Source organism: Sus scrofa, chromosome 1, assembly GCF_054392235.1.
Source record: "Sus scrofa isolate SSC_HxYL_T2T_F1_AM1 chromosome 1, Sscrofa_HxYL_maternal_Yorkshire_Landrace_v2.0, whole genome shotgun sequence".
Classification (NCBI taxonomy): domain Eukaryota; kingdom Metazoa; phylum Chordata; class Mammalia; order Artiodactyla; family Suidae; genus Sus; species Sus scrofa.
In genome coordinates this window covers 131,656,469-131,682,742 of record NC_139383.1, presented here as the reverse complement: position 1 = coordinate 131,682,742, position 26,274 = coordinate 131,656,469, and the positions used below count along the sequence as shown (strand labels likewise).

The 26,274-nt window shown below is 36.3% G+C and overlaps 2 protein-coding genes across 23 annotated transcripts in view; one reads left to right on the top strand and one right to left on the bottom strand.

Moving 5' to 3' along the window:
* Positions 1-26,274, bottom strand: part of FAM227B (family with sequence similarity 227 member B) — a 229,275-nt gene that overhangs the window by 17,761 nt on the left and 185,240 nt on the right. The window contains exons 12-13 of one of the 3 annotated variants that reach the window (XM_084970593.1): positions 10,398-10,495; positions 5,899-6,059 (exon numbers count right to left, since the gene is read on the bottom strand). In XM_084970593.1, coding sequence (XP_084826719.1) covers positions 5,899-6,059; positions 10,398-10,495 — 259 coding nt within the window. Of the gene's footprint in view, positions 1-5,803; positions 6,060-10,397; positions 10,496-26,274 lie in introns of those variants that run through there. The other 2 variants (XM_084970592.1, XM_021073744.2) reach the window with 2 other exon arrangements.
* GALK2 (galactokinase 2) overlaps positions 1-26,274 on the top strand; it is a 254,112-nt gene that overhangs the window by 195,467 nt on the left and 32,371 nt on the right. The window lies entirely within an intron of this gene.

Here is a 26,274-nt window from a genome sequence, read left to right as displayed (position 1 = left end):
GAGTTACCTCACTTTCCTGTGCCTCAGTCTCCTTATCTATAGAGATAATAATAGTAATTATCTCTGAAGTTGACATGATAATTAAATGAGTTAAGAAATGTAAAGTACTTAGTAATAGTGTTTGGTACACAGTAACTTTAATAAATTTTTTAAAACATGATTTTGATAATGATTACTTTAAAGATTAACCTTGTACCAATGACTCTCAAATTTCTATCTCTACCCCTGTCTTCTAGTTTTCTTAATTTTAACAATAATGCCAAATTTTGTCAAAAAATAAATGAAATTTTGTCTTATCATTATATAAAACTGTAATATATCCACCCACCAGACATTTATTTAATACCTATTATAAGCTAGATACTTTTTTTCTAGTGTCAAGTATATAGAGGCAAATAATCTTTTTTTCTCTATTAAGTGAGAAAAACAAGTAAAGAAATGGTTGTACTACAATGTGATAAATATTTGGATTGGGGTATATAGGGGCTATAAAATTATTGAAGATTTGTCTAAATCAGACTTTGGCTCAAACACTGTGTGTTATCTACTGATATATAACAAATTATCCTCAAACTCAGGCGCTTAAAACAACAAACATTTATTATTGCTTAGCTTCTCTGGGTCAGGAATCTGGGCACAGCTCAGCTGTATACTTCTGGCTCAGGGTCCCTCACAGGCTGCAATGAACGTATGGATAGGGGCTGCAGTGATCTCAAGGATCAAATGAAGGAGGATCTTCTTCTAGGTTCACTCATGCTGTTGGCAAGATTTATACCCTCATGGGTTGTTGGACTAAGAGTCTCAGTTTCTTATACTGGCTGGCCTTCCTCACTTCACTGCCATGTGGGTTTCTCCACAGGGCATCTCACAACTTCATAGCTGGTTCCCTCCAGAAGGCTCCAAAAGAGCAAGCAAGAAAGGTCAAGCATGACTGATGTCAGTCTTTTTTTGTTTAATTGAAGTATAGTTGATTTATAATGTTGTGTTAGTTTCGAGTGTACAGCAGAGTTATGGTTATGCTTATATATACATTCTTAAAACATTCTTTTCCATTATGGTTTATCACAGGCTATTGAATATAGTTCCCTTTGCTACACAGCAGGCCCTTGTTGTTTATCCATTCTATATTTAATAATTTGCATCTACTAACCCCAAACTCTCAATACATCTCTCCTCTACTCTCCTCCCTCTTGGCAACCACAAATCTGTTTTCTATGTCTGTGTTTCCATTTTGTAGATAGATTCATTTGTGTCATATTTCAGATTTCACACATAAGTGATATATGGTGTTTGCCCTTCTCTTTCTGACTTACTCTACTTAGTATGATCATCTCTAGGTCCATCCATGTTACTGCAAATGGCATTATTTAATTCTTTTTTATGTCCAAGTAGTATTCCATGGTGTATATGTACCACATCTTTTTAATCCATTCATCTATTGATGGACATTTAGGTAGTTTCCATGTCTTGGCTATAGTGAGTAGTGCTGCCATGAACATGCATGGAGGGGGAGATATATATTTTTGAATTGTAGTTTTGTACAGATATATACCCAGGAGTGGGACTGCTGGATCATATGGTAGTTCTATATTCTGTTTTCTGAAGAACTTCCATACTGTTTTCCATAGTTATTGTACCAATTTACATTCCCGCCAACAGTGTAGGAGGGGTCCCCCTTCTCTACTCTTTCCAGAATTTGTAATTTGTAGAGTTTTAATGATGGCCATTCTGACCTGTATGAGGTAGTTCCTCATAGTAGTTTTGATTTGCATTCTCTAGTAATTAGCAATGTTGAACATTTTTCATGTGCCACTTGACCATTTATATGTCTTCTTTTGAGAAATGTCTATTTAGGTCTTCTGCTCATTTTCTGATTGGATTGTTTGTTTTTGTTGTTGTTGAGTTGTATGAGCTATTTATATACTTTGGAATTTAAGCCCTTGTTTGTAGCATTATTTGCAAATATTTTCTTCCATTCTGTAGGGTATCTTTTCATTTTGTTTGTTTATTTATTTATTTTTTGCTTGTAAGTTTGAGTAGGTCCCATCTCAGTCTTTTTCAACTGAATCTCACAAGTGACATTCCATTACTTTTGCCATATGCTATTTGTTAGGAGTTAAGTCATAAGTTTAGCCAATATCCAATGGGAGGAAATTACACAGGGCATGAACCAGAAGGCAGGGATCACTGGGGACCATTTTGAGTCTGCCAACCGAAAATATGATGAATTATACATATCTATATATAAATTTATTTCCTTCTTTACTTTCTTCCATTCCTTCATTCTGTATAGATGCATTCATTGCAAAGTATAATTTTTCCACTTCAGGAAAGCCAGAAGATGCCAATTAAGTCCAGACAAAACTAATAAAAATTATCTATATTCTGAATAGCTTCAATATAAAATGTGAGTGAGAAGAAGATAAATTCAGTGATCATACAGTTATCATAGACAGTTATGGGAAATACAGATACAAATTTCAATAGCTGCTATCAAAATCTTGGAGAAAACATTTCTGGGCTCTGCCACCAACCCCTAGTATCATGCTCATGGAGAGTTCTAACTTGGATCACCATGTCAGGGAAGTAGGCATGGTTCAGGGAGCAGAAGGCTCTGTTGCTGGCTCTGCTACATGAATCACCTGGCCAAGCTTCTTACCCTCTTTGAGCTTTTGTTTTCTCATCTATAAAGTGTCTGTGATGGGTGCCTTCTCTGCCCATTGTCACAGGACTCTTGTCATTTCCCACGGGAATACATAGGGGGATTCAACACGTTTTGAAAAACTGTCAAATAATGAGGCATTATTCTTTTGTTCATCATTAGATCTAGGAACACCTTTTATTATCAGCAGGTATTAAATTTTACAAGCTCAGACAACATCACAGAAAGACACATTACTTTCAAAACAGTGATTTTGTTTAGATTTTTTATGAAAAGTGTTTCATGTCTTGGACCCCCATCTCTTCCTTTTCTTATCCCCACATATACTCATAGTCTTCCCACATTCTCAGTAAACAGGTGGTATGGATGCTTTCAGAGATGTTGGACAAATCCATGCCCACTGGAAATGTGAACACAGACTTTTTAATAATCATAACAAAAATTAGTTAAAAAATGAACGTAATCTATTATGAATGGTTTTAGACACCTTTCAAATTTCACTTCTAAACATTTAAAAATTTTGTATTTAAAAATTTGTTTAAACAATCCAAGGTGATGAGGATCCTTGCATTATACTTAAGTTACATGTCTCATGACACTGATTTAGCTCTGTAGTTTGCCTTTCTCCTTGTGTTCCAGAGCCATCCAACTTATCTCCATGTGCTTGTTGTCATTGAGACTCTGGATCTTGTCTTGACTGAAATGTGGGAGAAGAAATGTTCTGGGAAGAATCCTGAGAATCTGATAGAGCAGTGGTCTCCACACTTTTGGGTCAATTATCCCATGAGTAAAAGCTATATGAGCAGCATCTTTTATAGGTATAATTTTAAATTTATAAATTATATATGCATCAATCTGTTTTAATATATTATGCATAGTATAAAAGATATGCAGTCTACAAATAGAAAACAGTGAGCAGAAACACAATACTTTAAATATAAAATTTAACACTACTTTTGTTAATGGTACACTAAACTTTTTCTCCTCAAATCACAGAGATTTTTATTGATGTCTAGACAGTTGGTTTTTTCTCCATATGTTTTTATTAAAGTATAGTTGATTTACAATGTTGTGCTGATTTCTGCTGTGTAGCAAAGTGACCTAGCCATACATATATATACATTCTTCTCTCCATATTATCTTTCATCATGTTTTATGCAAAGTGACTGGATATAGTTCCCTGTGCTATACAGCAGGACCTCATTCCTTATCTATTCTAAATATAATAGGTTGCATCTACTAACCCCAAACTCCCAGTCCATCCCACTCCCTACCCTTTCTCTTTGGCAACCACAAGTCTGGTCTCCAGTAGAAAGCTGGTTTTTAAATGCCTTGCAAATTAAACTGGAATCATACTATCATTTACTAATATTGAGAAGTATAACATACTTAGGGCTAGGTTCATTGTTTATAATAATTATGTATATGCACATTTCAACCTTTTCAAAAATTTTATTTATTTATTGGTCTACATCTCAGCAGAACTGATTGGATCACCACTACTTTTGTCTCTGAGTGTGGCTGAAAAGGAGCTCCTTCAAGAAATAGTGAAAATATCATTCTGCCTTTTTATTTATTTATTTATTTATTTATTTATTTATTGTACAGTTGCACTATTTAATTATAATTATCATAAATTCTTGATGGAGAGGAAATCAGAATCAGATCTAAGAAGATTTCAGCATTCCAAGAATGATGTCAAATGACCCCTTTCATGGTGGATTATGCACTTATTTACTATGAGATATATTTCTTCTTCAGAGATTCCTTGTTTGTATATCAATTGTAGATTTTTAGATTGCAGTTATTCTGAAGTTTTGATATAAGAGTCTATATGTATATGAGATTGTTTTAAGTTGTTGTTCTCTTAATTGCAAGTGCATCTCCAGTGTCCTGCATTTGTACCCACCTCTTCTCATGAATTCTGATTTTGGTGGTATAATTGTGCATGGATGATTTCATATCTTTACTGTATACATACCTTTACTGGTGAGCCTTGTCATTTGTGGAATTTTTGTTTCCTGTTGCTGTCTTTTCTTTTCTGCCTAGAAAAGTTCCTTTAGTATTTGTTGTAAGGCTGGTTTAGTGTTGCTGAATTCTCTCAGCTTTTGCTTATCTGTGAAGGTTTTGATTTCTCCTTCAAATCTGAATGAGAGCCTTGCTGGGTAGAGTAATCTTGGTTGGAGGTTTTTTTTTCTTTTATCACGTTAAGTATATCATGGCTGTCTCTGAGTGTGGCTGAAAAGGAGCTCCTTCAAGAAATAGTGAAAATATCATTCTGCTTTTTAAAAAAATTTTATTCTTATATTACAAATATTATCACCAATCTGAAGTTAATTTTAAGGAAACTTATAAAGCTATTGGTCTACTAGTAAGTATTAATTTAGCTAAACAAGATGATATAATTTCTAAATCTGCTTAACCACCCAAAGATAACAATAATACTCAGAAAACAGCTCAAGAGCAAAGATGTCATCATCATCCTTCACCACAGTAGAGTGCAAACTGAAGTATTAACGGAGTGAGGGTACTTGTCTACTAAATATTAGTAAAATGAAGCTTTTTATTTTTAAATATAGAAATAGATAAAAATAAGTGTGTGTGTATATGAATGTGTGTGCATGTATATATATATGTGTATATATTTATATATTTGTCCAGAGCTATACACTCCAGTTTGGAGACCACTGTACAGGATCCCTTGGGCTTTATCCAGGTCCCCAGTGAGACCTAGGCCAGGACAAGTTAGCAGATGGAGCAGATACCCCTTCTGGAGCCAAATAGCTCCATTTTCCTTTATATTATATTTTATACATTAAGCATTCTGATAAACTTTCATTAGAACAAAGAATTACACAGCTCAAGCATGTTTGAAATTTTCTTCTGGAGAAGCCTAGAAGCCCATGACCCACTGTTCTGACAAATATTTGAAACTGAACACTGTACAGTAAAGTTGTAAAATCATCTTTTGCTAAAGAGCTAAATATACCAGTTTTTTAAGTTCCTGGGTTTTTCATTTGTTTAATTTTTCTTACATGCAAAATCACAGTCTTAGCTCTAAAAGAAAAAAATACTTTTAGCCAAACATACTACAAAAGCATCAACTGTAGTTAAATGCTAAATAAAGCAGTGGTTATAAAATGTGTTAATTTTTCTCTTAACTGAAACATTAAAAAATTTAAAACTTTTAAATATTTTATAAACATCATATTAAAGCAAATCGTAAGAAAGGATATGGTTCTTTCAATATTTCAGTGAGCTTAATCTTGATTTGTCTAGAGGCTTTGGAAATTCCAGTTAGATCATGCATCCTAAGATAATATAAAATCAGTGGACTCTGACCTCCAAAGTTGAAGAGAACACGGTTAAACTCTGGACCATGACTACTATAATAGGACTGTAAGGGGGAAAAAAAAGAATCAATGACTACTTTTGTGTACTTTTTAAAAACTGTAAATAAAATATAACTGCATTATAACCATAAATATAATTATTATCTGGTATATTAAAAGAAGTAAAGGAAAATTCTGTAAGACAGCTACTTAAATAAATTTACTAAAGTATGAGATTATGAGCATTTGCAGTCAGACTGTTAGTGTTCTTATTTATCAGCAAACTTGAAGACAGGCTAGTAGAGGTCATTCTGTCTGAGGAACAGAAAGAGAAAAGAATGAGCAGAGCCCCAGAAAAAAGGGCAGGAAAAAATATGAAGAACTCATGATGGAAACTTTCTAAGTGTTATGAAAAATACATTTCAAGAACCTTAACTCCAAAGTAGGATAAATTCACATCTAGATGCATCCTATTCAAAGCAATGAAAGACAGAACAAAGTAAAAAAAATCTTAAAATCAACAAGAGAAAAAAAGTAAAATAAAAGAACCCCAACAACACTAACAAGTGACTTCTCATCAGAACAAGGGAGGCCAGAAGGCCATTAAAGTGCTGATGAATGGAGTTCCTCTCATGGTTCAGTGGTTAGTGAACCTGCTAGCATCCGTGAAGAGGCAGGTTTGATCCCCGGCCTTGCTCGGTGGGTTAAGGATCTGGCATTGCTGTGAGCTGTGGTATAGGTCACAGATGCAGCTCGGATCCCACGTTCCTGTGGCTCTGGAGTAGGCCAGTGGCTACAGCTCTGACTGGACCTCTAGCCTGGGAACCTCCATATGCCGCAGGGTGTGACCCTAAAAAAGACAAAAATACCAAAAAAAAAAAAAAAAAAAAAGTGCTGCTGAAAAAAAAAAATGGCCATAAATTCTGTGTCAAGGAAACAGCAACCATAATTATGTTTGCTCCAGTATTCTACTATTGACTTCTTGTGGGATACCAGGTAAATATAACAATTACTCATATGTCAAGACTTTCCTCAATTTTTATAATGCCTAGATAGAGATTTATTGTTGATTCCACTTCTTTTTCAGGGTGGGGATAGGATTTTGTTCTCATTTGTTTTTAATAATAATGAAGTTTTTCTTTTGTTTATGGTCACTTTTTCTTTTTTTTCTTTTTTATTTTTTTTTATTTTCCCACTGTACAGCAAGGGGGTCAGGTTATCCTTACATGTATACATTACAATTACAGTTTTTCCCCCACCCTTTCTTCTGTTGCAACATGAGTATCTAGACATGGATGGTCACTTTTTCATTGCATTCATTCATAGTTGCTCCAGAATTATCTCAAATAGTGGGTCTATTATAATGAAAAGCCTTTCTTTGATGGTGAAAACTTATTGTCAATATCAGATTATTTTCTATAATGTAAATCATTTACTTTATCTTATTCTCCCATGACAATTTACATCAGGTTATATCCAGCCTGATCCTAAAAACTGCATGCAAAAACTGGACCAAGTTCTCTCTAGTTTAAAAGGAAATCTTGCCTGTCTAGAAATAAGTTTTATCACCCTTTTCCTGGCTCATGCCTTGGGTATATTGTAAGATAGGAGCTCTATCTTACTGAAGTTTTAGAAATAGTTCTGTTATTTTTCTGCAGTTACCATTTTTTAAACTAGGAAAAGCACAGTACATAGATTCTTCTTCTGTTATGAGAATTTCTAAATTTTTAAGGATAGCTCAATCAGGCAAGAGCAGAAGAAGGTATTAAACACAGATCTGATGTTGTGTGGAGCCTTGACCATTTTCTTGGATACTTTAAGTTCTCAAGTTGTCCAAAGAACTCTTTTTTTTTCTTTCTTTTTTGGCTGCCCCTCAGCATATGGAGTTCCTGGGCCAGGAATCAGATCCAAGTCACAACTGCGGCAATCCTGGACCCTTAACCCACCATGCTGGGCTAGGGATTTAACCTGCATCCCAGTGCTCCCAATTCGTTGCCAATCCTGTTGTGCCACAGTGGGAACTCCTGTCCAACAAACTTTTGCTAACAACATACCAAGTAGCCAAAAACAATTAACAGACGCTCCACTCCGTCCAATTACCCCCACAAATGATAAGAGCAGAAAGCTGGCACAGAACTTTAATATTCCATAAAACAAGACTTTTATAGGGAAAGTCACTTTAGTACTACATTTGAAGAACCAAACGATCCTATAAACTTTGGAAGGTCACAAGGGATGGTTTGGATGTTCAGTTTTTCTGTTGGCTTATTAAAAGATAATTGTTGACAGTGACTAGAAATCTAAACTTTGATTTTTGAGGTTTGAATGTGTGTCCTGTCAAAGCTCATTGCACAAGCACCCATTCAGTATATGGACAACACTGGTGCTTAGAAAACTTTTCTTGATGCTAAACTGCAATGTCTCCTATTGGTAAGAGTAAAAACTTTTTAGTATGTATTGGTTAAAAAAACTTTTTGAGCCACACAGAAAAAAAAATGCATTCCTATGGTAGCTTTGAAAACAGTTATTATGGCCTCTAGAGTCTTGTCTTTTCTAGTGGAAATACCTTTAAATATTTTGGCCATTGTTCAAACATTACAGTTTCAGGGCCCTTTATCATCCTGATTATTTTCAGCTCAACACACTTGTTTGTTTACACCCTTTTACAATGCATAGCTCCAGAATGAACATAACACACAATTATTGTCTAATCGGAGTAGATTCCATATGTTTAAACAGCTCATGAATACAGTAGATTTTGGAGTCAATAACATTCTACTTTTCACATATACATATACAGACAGAGCTTACTGTTCCCCAATCCTTTCAGATGCCTCCAAGCCAAGGCTTTATTATCCTATACTTATAAAGTAAAATTGTGGACCTTTATACTTTTTCTACAGTTAACAGTTTATCTTCTAAGATCAGGCCTGTTCCTCCAGCCTGTTGTAAACTTTTGGTCATCCAATGTATTAATAACTCTTCCAAGCTAAATGACTTCTACATAGCTAATAAAAATAGCAACCATATTTTTTTTCTTTTTTTAACGCCACACCTATGGCATATGGAAGTTCCCTGGCTCAACGTTGAATAGTCGTTAACAACTGCTGGTCTATACCACAGCCACAGCAATGTAGGATCTTAGTCATGTCTGCCATCTACACCACAGCTCACAGCAATGCTGGATCCGTTAACCCACTGAGTGAGGCCAGGGATCGAACCTGCATCCTCATGGTTACTAGTTGGGCTCATTACCACTGAGCCCACTTTTTAATTAAGTTGTTGATAAAATGTTGTGCATGAGACAGAGCCAATGATGCAGCAGTACAGTGAACTACCAAAGACACATCTGCAATTTGTTTTCTATCTTTTAATAGTGTCATCAGGAAAAGGTTACAAATCCACCTGTCCATATAACTTCAACTAGTGAACAAAGTGTAAAAGACCATTTTCAGTGCTTGCTGAAGATCAGATATATAATTTCTCAAACATTTCCCTGATTTCTAAATCTAGCAATCTTGCCCTTCTCCTCCACTACGCCCAACAACTCCAGCCTTCCATGTTCCTGAAGCCAAGAAGGTGTGATATTGCCATCTACCCCCAAATTGATTTGTAGAGGTCACCAGTTTCTATCCTATGAACTTACAAAACATCCTTGGCAGCACTATGAAGGTCAGAAGAGATTCTACATACTCGGATTATTAAAGACCAGGAGATATATGCATCCTGACTTTAAGATTAAAGTGGTTTTTGTATAGCCATAATTTGAGACAAAATAATGGTCAGACTTTTCTAGATGATTCAGAAAAAAGTTTATCAATAAAGACTGCAACAAATTTAAAACCTGTCTTAACAAGTCAAGAGATCAAATTCAGAAGTGCAAGCTAATGGTCTCATCAGATCTTGGCTAAAGCAATACAAGGTGGCAAGTTGGTAGGATCTTTATTTGAAGGGCACCTTCAGGAATGTGGAGAAAGTAAGCTTTCAAGACTTAAGAGTAATAGTATCTACATGTTGTCATTTATTCCAGGACTGTGTTTTAAGAGGTGGATACAGGTAAATCACTGTTGAAAACTCCTTTGATTTTTTTTTTTTTTTTGGTGTGTAACTCTGATGCTTATTGAGATCAGAGCCATGTTTGTATGGAAACCCAAGGAGAAGCAGTGCCAGAAGTTTGAGAAAAGGATAAATTCTATTCTTTTTCCTTAGAGATGAGGATTGTTTCAGAGATAAATATATCCTTTTAGTATTAAGTTTATCCTCTGCAGTAAATACCTTCTGATCATTACTGCCTTCTAAAATATATATCAAGAATCTCATAACAAACTGTCCATGTGAAACTGTTCAATTAATTATATTGGAAGTTAAAGAAGAACATTTTTAACAATAATTATGCTCCAAACCTTTGATGGCAGTTTTGATAATCTTGGTTCTTCCTTGGTTGCAGGTATTGCATGTGCTTTGGGGTTCTCTAAAATTTTCATCATATTGAAGTCTATAGCTAAAGGAGAAAATAAAATATTTTCTTAAATTCTGTTCTTTTTTTCATCACAAAAGGCATGATACCCCTTGTTTTTCCTAGCAATGCACCCTAAACGTGTATAAAAGGAGACTAGGATGTTGCTATAACTTTCCCCAGTCAGAGGAAATGACCATTTCATCTAAATTTTACATAATAGGACTTTTGAATTTTTCAACTTATTCATGTCATCCTCACAAATCATTCTATGAGCTAAGTAACTATTTATAGATGAGAAAACTAAAGTGAAGGAAACTCTATGACTTTTTAAAGGGTAAGTCTTACTCTATCATTTATTAAGAGTAGAGGGTAAGGATGTGACCTAGGTATTTTGCTTCTGAGTCCAGAGCTATTTTCCATGACCCTCTAGTTAAATGCAATAGGGAGGCTTGGGCTTCCACATGTTAACATCTACCTTTTCCATATACTGACAATATACCCACATAAAGAAAGACTTGGTAATTTTTCATTACAACCAGCATTTATATGCATGAGGGTACCCAGGGAATCTTGTCTTAAAGGAGAATCATATGATTTAATCAGACATGTCAATCAGTCTAAAAGCACAGCAGGTTATTAAGCATATCTTAATGTAGAGAAGAAAAAAACGTAATCTTAGAAGTTTGTACTAGATTCTGGCACTGATAGTTATTAGATGAATAATAATAACCAGGTAGATGAATGAGATCTAGAGATTGTGATGTTGATGACAAACCCAGATGAGTTGAAGAAAGTCACTTGGATTAATTTTTTACATTACACATTTTAAGATATTAGATATCAGCTTGAGATACTAAGGCAAGTAGGCATTTATCTCTGGCAGAGATTAAAGAATTGGTTAGCAAGGAAACTGTATTTTAAAATTTTGGGTGGAACCAAAGTTAGATTAAGTTTGAATGAGCTAACTTATTAGAGTGAGCAGGAAGGTAATGAACCATGCAATTTTTCTACTTCATGCACACAACCCATTATGGAGGGAATCTGGCAATATCTACCAAAAATATCAACATTTTCTGTTTGACTCAGCAGTCCCTCTCCTGAGAATATATTCCACACACTGTCTTACATAAGTATAAAAATCTGTACAAACTTAATGATTATGGCATAATTTGTAAAATTTAGAGATTATAAACAACCTATGTATTTAGCACTCAAGTACTGGTTGAAAAAATGAAGGCAGTTCTATTTGATGGAATACTATGAGCTGTAAAAAAAAGTGAGCAAGATCCCCATACTGATGTGAAGATATCTACAGGCCATATAATTAAGTGATGAAAGCAAGCTGCAAAAGAGTGTATAGAGTATATTACCTGACTGAATTAATAAAATATGGTATGTTCAGTGTAAATGCAAGAGAATGAGAATATATACTGCATTTACCTTCATCTGTATAAAGAAAGACTAGAAAGATAAATGATTAAAAATATTTTCTCTGGGAACAATAATTAAAAAAATAAAACTTTCTCAATTTTGAATCATTCTTTTTTTCCCTTCTTTTTACAGTAGCACCTGCTGCATATGGACGTTCTTGGGCTAGGGGTTGAATGGGAGCTGTAGCTGCCGGCCTACACCACAGCCATGGCAACACTGGGTCTGAGCTACATCTGTGACCTATGGCATAGCTTGAGGCAATGCCAGATCATTAACCCACGAAGCGAGGCGAGGGATTGAACATTTATCCTCATAGACACTATGTTGTGTTCTTAACCTGCTGAGCCACAATGGGAACTCCTTAAATCATTTTTAAATACATATTTAGGTGGTATTACTTAATTTCTAGTGTCTATGAACAGATATGGTATTAATAACTCAAAGAACTCTATTTCATGTCTGCTGTACCACAATAAAACCCCTAGAAGATGACGTTCTTTGATGTAGAATTATTATCAAGAGATTAATATCAGGTAAAGGTTCTAAGCTTATAGGAATGGAAGTAGACACAAAAATAAGAGATCAATGAAAAACACAAAGCAAATAAATTTTAGAAGTAAAGGAGTGAAAGAAACAAAACTTCCCAAATGCCCTACATAAAAGAGGCCCCACCCAGATATGATAAGAGTAATAAGTAATTTTAGAATCACTAAATTTACTAGTCTTTTTCCTTTTACATTTCTCTAATCCATTGATTTATTTTAGGTAAAAATATTAATTTTTCCCTAATTATAGTTTTATATCTCCTTTGTTCTTAATTTTTCTTAATACTTGGGAAGATCACTTGAAATGCCAATATTGACTCTATCTGATGAAACTATAAGAAAGTATGTCTCAACTGTTCTGATTAAATCTTCAAAAATTTCAGTGACAAATATTTTCAATATTACTTTACCTACATTGGAAAAGTTTCATTTTCATAATTATCACCCTTTTAATTTTAGGGATATCATATCCCTTTAAAGGGAGACACTCATGCAAGTAAGTATGGTTACTTCTATCCATGTTTTGTAATTTTTACTCTAATAGTCTTAGAGTCAAATAACATATCTTGGCAAAATTAAAGTTCATGCAGGCCACACACAATACTACATATTAATAAACTATAGAAGCAGAAAAAATGTTACTCAGGGATTCTATTTTAGAATGTATCTAACTTAAATTATAACTGATCTCAGGAGACTTTCAACTATTACTAAAATATATGGGGAATCAACTGTAATTAAAAAATGTTAAAAAGTTAAAAAACTAAAAAAAATAAAGTGTACGGGGAAAAAAGGAAAGAGTAACACAAGTAGTCATCACACAAAAAGAATGTGATTTGAGCAAATAAAATATAAATGCAGTCTTGTTTTGATAATATAGAAAAATGATAAAATTATTTCAAGAAAGTTTTACAACTCATGAATGTATTCTTATTGTCTTATTGTGTATATTTTCTTATCAGGCTTCCCAGATTTTTTCAGATCCTTATACACATACTTGTCCAAATCTCTTCAGTCTCCCATCTGCAGGCCCTGTCATTGGTTTGCGTAAATATCAGACCTCAAATAAGTTACTTATGTCTACATACCTATATACAGAACCTATATCCTCCCACCTTTCTGTAAACAATTCATGTTTTAAATTGGCATGTTAAAGCATTATGGACTTTTTCACAAAGCTCTAAATAAAATTTCTTATCCAAGTACGTTACATTAACATAATGCATATAATTGTAAGTAGCTTCACAGAGAGATTAAAGAGTTCAAATACTTGTAAATGACTTTGTTAATTATGAAGTGCTATGTACATGTAAGGTATCGCTAGTATCCTTGGGTTTTATCAGTTCTGAAATGAATTTAGTATCTCCAAGAACAGAAGATTTTAAGCATGATAAAATTGTGATTTTGTTTCACATTTGCTTCCCAAGGAAAATATCTTATTATTATATTGTTTGGGTATTTTTAGGGTTTACTTTCTTCTATTATTTTTTTTCTTTTTATGGCTGCATCTGCAGCATATAGAAACTCCCAGGCTAAGGGTAAATCAGAGCTGCAGCTGCTGACCTACACCACAGCCATGGCAATGCCAGATCTGAGCCACATCTGTGATCTACACTGCAGCTTGCAGCAACATTGGATCCTTAATCCACTGAGCAGAGCCAGAGATTGAACCTGCATCCTCATGGATACTAGTCAGGTTTTTAACCTGATGAGCCACAATGGGAATTCCACATTAATTACTTTTTTTATAAATTATATCTGTATGTTCAAGGATTAAATCATTGCACATACAGGTTACAGATGTAAGACACAGTAATTAGCTTTTAAAGTATTTCTATGTTTTTTGTAAAAAGAGATAAAGGACAAGTATCTGGGATAAGGAAATGATGTACTTATGAGCTAAGTTTCTGTAGAACCAAACATTGCAAATGTTTAGTAAAACAGAATAGATTTTAAGCTTGATTTGATCAAAGGTGTTGTTGAAGAGAACTGGACTCATTTAAAAATCTTTTGTGTAGAATGGAAAACATTAAAAAAATCAACCAGTAAATGGGCTCTGAAGGAAAAATTGGAACATATGTCTAGAAAATTATTTTTTCCCATCATCTGTAAATGCATCTACTTAAGAACTTTTTAAAAGATGCAAAAATTAAGACCAACTTTATTGCATATTCTAGCATATGCTATATTTGTTGAAAATAATAAAATAAAAACTATTGAGACTATCTTTATTTTATAACTAAGCCTTGACAGTCTTGACAGATGTCATAAAAATGCTTTATACTCTTTGAATTAGTGACTAATATAAACTTATTATTGATGGATTGTATGTTGAAACCATGTTCACACCATTCCATATCAAAAAAATATCTTATAAAAGGGAAGGGCAGGGAACTAGCTTTTATGGCTGATGCCCAGAAGACACATTCCTTGACAGATTGCTACTCATGACAAGTGGGGCTAATATTCATGGCTTCAATGTGACAATAACAAAGAAACAGTTCTTAAATGGCTATCACCTCAGGGCTTAGTGCAGAAGGAGCAGATACAAACATCTATCTTCCAATCCTCCACTGAAAGAGATGGATTTGCATATTTTCAAAGCTTCTGCCTGAGGTACTGACTTAGATCCTTTCCTTTGGGACACTAACAAGTTTTCACACACCTTCAAATACTGGAGCCACTAAGAAGAAAATAGTCTGCTTGGACAATCACAAAAGTTTGAGAGACAAAGAAGAGCTAAGACGAAGTTGAATGATAAGATTCATCTCCTATAAGAGGCTATGCCTTCAAGTCTGAGAGAGGTGGCTGTTTTATCTAATGCAAAGAGACCAATGCAGAGAGTCAAGGGAAATGAAAAAATAGAGGAAATGTTCTAAGGGAAAAAAAAAAGGTAAAGCCTCAAAGAAATGGAGATAACTGATTTACTTGATAAAGAGTTCAAAATAACAGTCTTTAAGATGCACACTGAGGCGAGGAGAAAAATGGATGAACAGAATAAGAATGTCAATACAGATAAAAAATACAAGAAAGTACCAAACAGAAATTATAAGCTGAAGGATTTAATAATTGAACTGAAAATATAATAGAGGGGTTCAATAGCAGGCTAGATGAAGCAGAAGAAAGGATTAGCAAACTCAAACACAAGGCAATAGAATTCATCCAATCAGAGGAGTAAAAAGAAAAAGAGAATTTAAAAAAGTAAAGCTGGGGGAGAGGGAGCAAGATGGTGGAGGAGTAAGAGATCATGCTCACCTTCTCCCACAAACACATCAAAAAAGCTACATGTAAAATGTCTTGCACAGAACATCTACTGAATGCTGGCAGAAGAACTTAAACCTCCAAAAAAGGGCAAGAAATTCTTGACATAACTGGGTAGAACAAAAGAAAAAAAATAGAAAAGGAATCAGGACGGGGGACTAGCATTCTCGAGAGGGAGCTGTGAAGGAGAAAAGGAACCCACCTTCTGGGAAGCCACCTAACTGATGAAAGATCAGCTGAGTCAGCGGGATCTCACTGTAGCTGAGAAAAGCACAGCAGCTGGACAGAGAACAGCAAAGCAGAGTGAGAGCTGCACAGATCATCCGAACCACCAGCATGGATACCACAGCCTGAGACACTCGGGCAGGGGCTGGGTGCTGAGACCTAGGCTCCAGAGGTCAGTCCCAGGGAGAGGACTGAGGTTGGCTCTGTGGAGACAAACTGAGGGGCTAAGAAGCAGTGCACCACGGGCAGGGGAATGGTGTGCTACAAGCTGGGGAGTGGATTGCAGGGCAGACGGAACTCAGGAGAAGGTCCTGGCTGGCAGGAGAGGCAAGGTGCCACTGTTAGGGAGGGCGAGAGGAGGAGGGGTGGACCACCATAGGAAACTTCCTGTGCACACATATGCACATGCCTGCAGTCTCTCAGAGGGCAGGGCAGCTCTAGCACAGGCTACAGGTGGCAAGAAGCCTCTTGCTTGGGCTAGAGGAGACTGGGTGCTTCTTGTGCAGGCTACCAGTGGCCAGGCAAATCTTGTGTGAGCTAAGGACATTAGGGGGCTAAGTGTGATGTGGTGCCTCTTACATGATCTACAGGCATCAGGTAAAGACTGCAGTGGTGGTCTCGGAGGCCAGAGGGAGGTGTGGCCTACCACCACTGGGGCCCTGTGAGTGGGCTCCACCTGCGGCCCCAGTCACCTCAGGGGTTGGCGGGAAAAAAAAAAAAAAAAAAAAAAAAAAAAGGAGGGCATTGCAATGAAGTACCATACGCTGTTGCTCTCACTCCACTGGAAACATACCCTCCCTGCAGCTACCACTGCCAAATGCTCTGGGTGGTACCCAGACAGTTAGTCACTGTTCCTTCCCAAGACCCTACAACTAGGAGCAGCTGTGCAGTACCTCCTGTGTGGGCTAAATAGGACAGGGTGCTTCTTGTGGTCTGCTGGTGGTGGGGGCAAACCACTGCAGTAATCTCTGACTCCAGAGGTAGGCGTGGCCCACCGACACTGGGGATACCTGAACAGAAATCACTTGCAGCCCCAACCACATGAGAGGGCACCACAGAGAAGGACATTGCAATGGAATACCACCTGTTATAGCCCTTGCTCCCCTGGGAGCACACCCGCCCTGCAGCTGGCACTACCAAATGCTCTGGGCAGTGCCCAGATGCTTGATTGCTGTCCCTTTCCAGGAACTAGGAGCAGTTTGTGCAGCATCTCCAGTGGGGGCAAGGCGGGATGAGGTGTTTCTTGCATGTTCTACAGGGGACAGGGGTGAGCCACTACAGTTATCTCTTGCTCCAGAGGTGGGAGTGTCCTACCACCACTAGGGGTCCATAAACAGGCACCACTGGCAGCCCCAATCTCCTCAAGGGCATCACAGAGGAGGGCATTGTGACCAAACACCACCTGGTGGTGCTCTCACACCCATGGGAACACACCCACCCTGCTGCTGCCACTGCTGAATGCTCCAGGAAATATCCACATGTGTGATCTCTGTCACTTCTTAGGATCCTGCAACTAGGAGCAGCCTGTGAAGCACCTCATATGTGGGCTGAGATGGGGTGCTTCATGCATAGTCTATAGGTGGTAGGGGCAAACCACCACAGTTATCACTGACTCCAGAGGCAATCATGGCCCACTACCACTAGGGGGCCCTGAACAGGCACCTCCTGTGGTTCCAATCACCTCAGAGGAGGGCACTGCAATTGAACACAAGCTGTTGTTGCTCTCATTCCCCTGGGAACTCATACACCCTGCTGCTGCCACAGGTGTGGCCCTAAAAAGAAAAAACAACAAAAAACAACCCCCCCCCAAAAAAAATCCCACAAATGTCCACTGAGTTTAAATTATGTTTTTGATGTCTGGGATACGAAGATGGGAAAAGACAGGGCTCATTCACAGGGTAGGTGAGAATGAGTCCAAGACATACTGTTAAGGAATTGCCGTGCAATAGGATAGAGGTATACTAGAAGAGAGGTAGAAATGCTGCAAGAAACAGCAATCCTCTCAGTTGCAGATCAGTTGGGAATTCCAAAGAACTGGGAAATTTCTGTTTGTCACCTACTGAATTACTTGAACAGTCACATCATATCAGATTGGCCTTTTGTTCATTCTACAACTCAAAGTATAAGGAAACTATAGGATAAAGATGTCTTTTAAACTGTTTTGCTGTGACTAATAATATTTTAGATTTCAGATCCAAAATTTTAAAAAATGAGACAATATTGAAGTGTTAATATTTTTCTTAAGTCTCCTTATTTAATTTTCTTCCTGTGTTTTATACAACCTCTATAGTTACTTCAACAGGATTTTTAAAAATTAAATTATTATTTTTTTTCTTTTTGGGCCATACCCACAGCATATGGAAGTTCCCAGGCTAGGGGTCAAAACAGAACTGCAACAGCCAGATTCTTTTCCATTATAGGTTATTACAAGATATTGACTATACAGTTTCTTTTTTTTTTCTTTTTTTTTTATTTTTATTTTCCCACTGTACAGCAAGGGGGTCAGGTTATCCTTAGATGTATACATTGCAGTTACAGTTTTTTCCCCCACCCTTTCTTCTGTTGCGACATGAGTATCTAGACATATTTCTCAATGCTATTCAGCAGGATCTCCTTGTAAATCTATTCTAGGTTGTGTCTGATAAGCCCAAGCTCCTGATCCCTCCCACTCCCTCCCCCTCCCATCAGGCAACCACACTATATACAGTTTCTTATGCTATATAATAGATCCTTGTTCATCTGTTTACAAATTTATCCCTTCCCTATTTTCCCTTTGATAATCATGTTTGTTTTCTAGATCTATGAGTCTATTTCTGTTTTGTAAATAAGCTCAATAGTATCATTTTTAAAGCTCCCACATATAAGTGATATATAATGCTTGTCTTTCTCTAATATACTTCGCTTGGTATAATAATATCTAGGTCCATCCATGTTGCTGCAGTTGGCATTATTTCATTATTTTTTTATGGCTGAGTAATATTCCATCATTACTGGTGGACTGGGTCATGTTCAGAGGTGAGGCCAGAGGCAGATGTGGGCTCTTTAGTTTTTAGGCAGCCTTTCTGTGATTGATGAGGCTGTGTCCCTGACCAGTCAGTTGTTTGGCCTGAGGTGTCCCAGCACTGTCACCTGTAGGCTATTGGGTGGTGCCAGGTCTTGGAGCAAATGAGTCAAAATATCGCCACCAGCAGTGTTCTCCAACATGTCTGCAACCAATGTCTACATCCCCAGGTCGAGATGCAGCTGCCTCCCTCTCACTTCTCCTCCCCAACTCTCCAAGACTAGCAGGTAGGTCTTGCCTAGGCTTCAGTCAAATTACTTCTTTTTGCCCTGTGTCTTGGTGCATGTCCAATTTTGTGTGTGCCCTTTAAGGGTGAAGTCTCTATTTCCTTCAGTCCTGTGGGGTCCCTGCTATTAAGTCCTTCTGGCCTTCAAAGCTAAATACTCTGGGGGCTCCTCATCTTTTCTATGCCAGACTCCTGGGCTGGGGAGCCTGATGCGAGGCTCAGAACTCTCGATCCTGTGGGAGAATCTCTGCAATATAATTATTCTATTTGTAGGTTACCCACCTGGGGGTGGGGGATTTGATTACTGTGAGTCTGCCCCTCCTACTGGTCTCATTGTGTTTCCTTCTTTATGTCTTTAGCTGTAGAAAATCTTTTCTGGTAGGTTCTAGTCTTTTTCATTAATGGTTGTTCTGTAGATAGTTGTGATTTTGGTATGCTTATAAGAGAAAGTGAGCATAGTATCTTTTTAGTTGGCCATCTTGGCTTCTCTTAATAGAATTTTTTAAATGTATCAGAACACACCTTTATTGGGTCAATATTTTAATGTATGATTCTATAAATATTATTCTATTTTTTTCAGACTGTGACTCCTATTTTCATTTGAAAAACATCACAACTATATTCATGGTGAATGTTTCACCAATGGCAGAGAATTTCAAGATGTTGATCTTCCTTTAAAAATTGCTCTAAAAGTATTTAAGTCATCTATGCAGGTATACCCCAAGACAATTCCACTCAGAGTTTGGGAGACTTCTCATCTAGGTCAGGTACTCTCCCTTCCTACTCACTAGAAGAGTGGATCTAACTCCTGCTTGAACAACAGTTTGAAGCTCATGTATGTGCCCTTATCCTGCTTTCCTAAAGCAGAGAAGTGTATTAGTTACGCCTTGGAGTCAATGAGCACATTTAAATGCCAGTTCTGCCATTTGCAGACTAAATGACCTTGAACAAATTAATGTATTTAAGCTTCAGTTTCTTCAAATAAAATTTTCAGATGATAATAGTGATTAACTTATAGACTTGATAACTCGATAATATGAGATCATATATGAAAACCATAGTACTTGGCATCCTGTAAAGGTTATAAAAATGTTAGGCAATATTGTCATTAATTTCTTAAAGAGTATAAATCCAAAGTCACTATTACTTCATACCTATAAAAGCTTTGTGGGGAGAAAATACTGAAAATATTGAGGAATGATTGAGTTATCTATTTCTTTAGAAAATATGAGACATATTCTTGAATTGAAGTAGGCCAGCAAAGAGCTATATATTGGAACTGAATTTTCTTGGCTACATGTATGGATCCATTTTTACCAGTCTGTACTCTATCTTCATGGTCTTGGTCAACATAGTGCAAATGTTATAGACTCAAATATGGCTGTATTTGCTATATCAACATAGCTCGTTATATCACAGAGAGCTCCTCTAAGGAGGGCATGTTAATCAATTGAGCTGTTCAGAAGTATTTACCTTCTCATCTTTCCAAGGCATATGATAGGACTGAATATCTACCCTCTTTGAGGCTAAGTATGACATTGCACTTGCTCTGGGCAACAAAATAATGAATTTGATTACAACTTATATATGTAATCTCCAGTGACCCACTTTCCACTTGAGTTTAAACTTCCTCATTTGTGAAAGTGAGGTCTTTAAAACATTTTTTAATTTGTTCAAATTTCGTTCTCTATTTTAAATGATAAGAATAAGAGGATAGATTATTCTACCTCCATAAGGTGGGGAAAAAAACCTACAAGTGTGATTTTCTTGAACCTCATCTATTTTCTGTTTATTCATACATTCCTATATTGCTTTGAGAAATATTCCTTGCAGACTATGTGAAAAACATCACAAATTTCAAAAGTTGAAAGGATAGAGTTGCTGATTTCAGTAAACAATTATAATAAAATAGGTTGATAAAATACATGCAGGCAATACTTGTTGAAAATCCAACATCTATTGCCAAATTAATATAAGATAAAGAGGCAAATTGATCATACCAGAAATAAAATTTGAGGGTGAAACAGACTGTGAGATTAAATAATCAGAGAAGGCTCACTTAAAAAATGATCAGATTTGCAGGAGTTCAGACACAAAAAGAATTCAGGTGAATGGAGTGAGGTTGGGTAACAAGATATTTGAGCAGGACCTTGAGAAGACAACCCTAGTTGCAGTAAAGGGTTATCTTAGGGAATGTTCTAAGAATATGAAGAAAAAGAGCAAAGGAGATTAAGATGGAGTGTTTATCCTAGTGTAAGCAGATTTTTACTATATGTCTGTCAGGAAATAACATGCTGAACTCAAATCTTTGAGGATGACTGAAATAATTGGTGAGTAATTATGAATTCATTTAAATACTACGGTTGCTTAACAAATGATGTGAGTGATGTGGTTTTTATTCCTTAAGTCATAATGTTAGTGAGCCTAGTTATATCAAATTATTATAATTTTCATAAATGAAACAGGAATGGATGAACCCTACTGCTATGTAAATGATGGCGAAAAGAAAAGCCAAGTAATGCAGTTACCTGTTACTATAGAGGAACAGAGTACTATTGATAAAAATTTGAAAACATTGAAATAATAAAATCAAAGTGGTAAAGAATTCGTATTTTGGTGAGGTCAGTGATTTATATGAAATACATATGCTTCTTTCAGAATGTGGGTGGAGAGGTCAAATGTAGCAGGGAGAAAACTTTTGCAAGAGCTCATTGTGTTTCCCTTAGTGGTATGTTAAATGAAGGGTGCTGTGGTTCACTCATATCATTTCCTCTTTGTTTGGAGCCATTGCGCTTTAATAGGAAAAATGCTAGCAGAATTCCTAATGACGCAGTGTCAGGTCCCCACCCTTTCACCAAAATCTTTCCATAAAAATATTTACTCTAAGTTAGACTTCTGTACTGAACAAGAAAACAAGCATTTTACTCCATTATTTTAAAAAAAAAATTCTTGGCTCTCAAACCTCTTCCATGGGTGGATCCTCAATATTCAGTGCTAACAATGTGCCTTAAAATAAGTTCAAACTTCATGATCAAATTTAAAAAATTTATTTATGCTTTTAATTAAACCAATATTTCTTTGTGAATGATAAATTAATAGTTACAATGAATGATTAGAATAAGAATTGATTCTTATAAGGCTGGTAATCCCACATTCTTTGATCTGACTACCATTAAGCTCCTACCCTGACTGTGAGACTAACTGAATCCAAACTTAATCAAATCCATCATACCATGAGAAGGGACACCATCAGAAGTTTCATTTATAAAACTACAAAACACTAATAGAATTTATGGAAGGTTTTAATTATTTAGCACCTTGGGAAGAACTGTCATTCTTTTGTCTTTTTTGTTGTTGTTGTTGCTATTTCTTGGGCCTCTCCCGCGGCATATGGAGGTTCCCAGGCTAGGGGTTGAATCGGAGCTGTAGCCACCGGCCTACGCCAGAGCCACAGCAACGCGGGATCTGAGCCGTGTCTGCAACCTACACCACAGCTCACGGCAACGCCGGATCGTTAACCCACTGAGCAAGGGCAGGGACCGAACCCGCAACCTCATGGTTCCTAGTCGGATTCGTTAACCACTGCGCCACGACGGGAACTCCAGAACTGTCATTCTTAATAAAACTTTCTCAGGGAGAAAGATTGAGTGGCTACTACAACGTGATCTAAGAGCCAATTTTATTTTTAAAGTAATTGGTACCACTACATTACAGTGGAAAGTCTATGGGACAGAACTGAATGGCATATATAGCAGTATTCTTCAAACACTGAAGGAAATAAGAAACACCTGGGAATCTTTTTACAATGCAGTTTTTGATTTTATTAGGTCGGGGGGCCTAATAACATCACAGGTGTTGGTGATGCTACTGGTCAATGGAGTTGCCTTTTGAGTAACAAGGTGGCAGATAACACAGAGCTACAAGAATTACTCTCTAATGAGATGACTTTGAACCTGCACTCTCTTCTGTAAAATGGTACCATGAACATCAATCTCATAGGGTCACTAGAGAAATAAATGAAATTATGTTTGTGAAATGCTTGGCAAAGTTGACCTTAGATGGGAAGTGCAGAGGGAAAGCAGAAGATATAGGACATAATGTTGGTAATTGGGCAGATGTGGTGCTGGGAGTTTGTGGAAGTTTTCATTGCTTTAATTTTCTTGTTGAGGTATGAAGCAAAGTCACGATCTGAGATTAAGGCTAGGGGATGTAGTGTGGGAGATACGAAGAGAAAAAAGGTGGAAATAGTTGTCTTTGTGAGTGGTAAAAATAAAGGACTAAGGAACACCGTATGATTGCTTCACAGAATTAAAGCCCATTTGAGTTACGTGCTTAGGAATTAAAAATGAGACTAGTTAGCAGAGTTGAATTTTTACCTATGTATACTGAGCTGCACACTTTCAGATGTGGGAAAGGTCAAAAATTTTTTAAATTATTTTTAATTAGTTACTTGACAAATTTTAAAAGAACTGAAGTTGACTACAAAGAAACTATCGGCCGCAGTATTTAATTAGGTAAGAAGGGAAGACAGGGCATCAGTGGGGTAAGGGATAGTGGAAAGGTTAATAAAATCTATATACTGCTGAGATTTCATTTTTGACTTGGTATGTGGAAAGTTTTTGGAAATGTTCCATGTGTACCTACACTTGAAAGGAATGTATAGTCTTGATTTATTGAATGCAGTCTCTCTCACACACACGCACATCATAATCACAAATGTTTTCTTGATAAATATTCTTTACTAATTCTGTCAGAGTTAGCTACTATTTTCTAAGAGGGGAGGAGTAAAGTATTATGGATTTTAAGTGAAAAATTGTGAATTTGTCCTCGAGAGACTGAACATTTTTGTTTACATATTTGTTTTACATATTATATTTACATATTTCTAGGCAATGTTTTTGGTACATACATGTTCACACTTTTTCTTCTGTTGGATTGTTTATCAGTAGATAGTCTTTTTCTTTTAATGCTTATTCTTTTATTTTTTCTAATATGAATATTAACATACCAGCTTTCTTTTGGTAAATATTTGCATATTTTTCTTTTGCTTCATTTTTAACTTTTCCAGGAGCTCTTATTTTGGGCATTTCTTTTTTTTGTGTTTGAGAATAAAAATGATTTTAAAATAATCTACTTGAGGCTTTTGTTCTGTGTAGCATGCAGTAGGTTTTATAGGCCAATGTTTCTACTTTAATAATTAGAAAAAAAAACTTAGTAAACTACAAAAATGCTATTTTTAATTATGAAAAATGGTACTTTTAAGGACATTGGAAACAGCAGAAACAAGTGAAAATTCCAGAGAGGGTAGAATCCTAACTTTGAGCTGAAAATCTATAGTTATTTTCATACCTTGAAAGCATTTACTGATTTGGGGTGCTACTGAGAATCAGGCTTGACATAGGCAGAAGCACTCTGCTTGAGAGGAGACGAACTATCAGATCTGTAGGCTGGTGTAAAATCAACACAAGTCCCATGTACATGGCAGCTAATTTTTACCATGGGATACTTGCAGAGTTTTGGTATGGTGGTTATGAAAGGCTGGGGCATGGCCAGGCCAGGAACTTCTGAAAGGCTGCACCAAGTCTTTTACAGTTCTTAAGTAATGACTAGGAGACAATATTTCACAAATCTCTGGGAGGTCTTCCTCTCAGGATAGAATGTCAGATTTTGAAGACATATGTTATTGGAGGTTAAAGAGTTAAGCTCAAAACACTCAAAGCACAGAATTAACTATTGCTTTACCACTTCATGGCTGAGGATATAGAGACCTCCTTGATTCTTAATTAAAGGTCCTCAAAGGCCATGCTCTCAAACAAGTAAGAACTACAGGTGGGCTAATCCTGCCAAAATGTAATCCAGCTGTGATCCATTTCAATCACTGATTAAGTCATGGTATTCAGTCCCTCATGCTAAATGGGAAAAGGGAGAACCATCTCTGGTAGAAAATAATATCATCTAAAGCTGTACAGTTACTTTATTTATACCTAATGCTTAGTGTACAATAAAAGACCACAAAGCAAGCAAAGTACTTAGTAGAAACGCACACATAGATGATCTGTAAATTAAAGTTAAGACATAAAGGGCTTTAACATACCATTTTATATATATGCTCAAGAAATTTAATGATGAATGAAATAAATGAAAATTTCACCACTAATTAGGATCAATAAAAAGAATGCATACATACTGGGACTAATTAATACAATGTCTGAAATTAAAAATTCATTGAGCGGTTTTAAACAAGATTAATGAACTCCAAAGAAGTCCACAGAAAATATACAAACTGAAACACAGAGAATGGAAAAAACAAAATAGTAGAAGAGACATGATATGGGAGTCCTGAAGGAGAGGAGAGAGGCATTAGGGCAGAAGAGCATTTAAAGAGATAATGGTGGAGACTTTCTCCCACCTGGTTAAAAAGATCAACTTGCAGATTTTTAAAGGTTTAGTAAATTCTAAGGAGTATAAATACAAAGAAAACCATACTTAAGGACAGTCTACTCAAACTGCTAAAACTAGAGATGAAGGGAAAAATCTTAAAAACAACCAGAGAAAAAAGATACTACCTTCAAAGGAGCAACAATAGATTAACAGAAACAATGGAAACTAAATGAAATTTATAAATGACAAAAGAAAAAAACAAAAACTACCAACAAAGAAATATGTGATCTGCAAAAATATGCTAAATGTGACAGTGAAATAGACATTTTCAGACATAAAATAAAAGGAGAGAATCTTCAGTACGTATTTTTTTAATTAAAAACTTTTAATTATAGTTGATGTGCAATGTTGTGCCAATTTCTGCTCTATAGCAAACTGACTCAGTTGTACATATATATACACTCTTATATTATCTTCCATCATGGTCTGTCCCAAGAGACTGGATATAGTTTGTGCTATACAGTAGGACATCATTGCTTATCCATTCTAAATGCAATAGTTTGCATCTACTAACCCCAAACTCTCAGTCCATTCCACTCCCTCCTCCCTCACCCTTGGCAACCACAAGTGTGTTCTCTACGTCTGTGAGTCTGTTTCTGTTTTCTAGATAGGTTCATGTGTGCCATAGTTT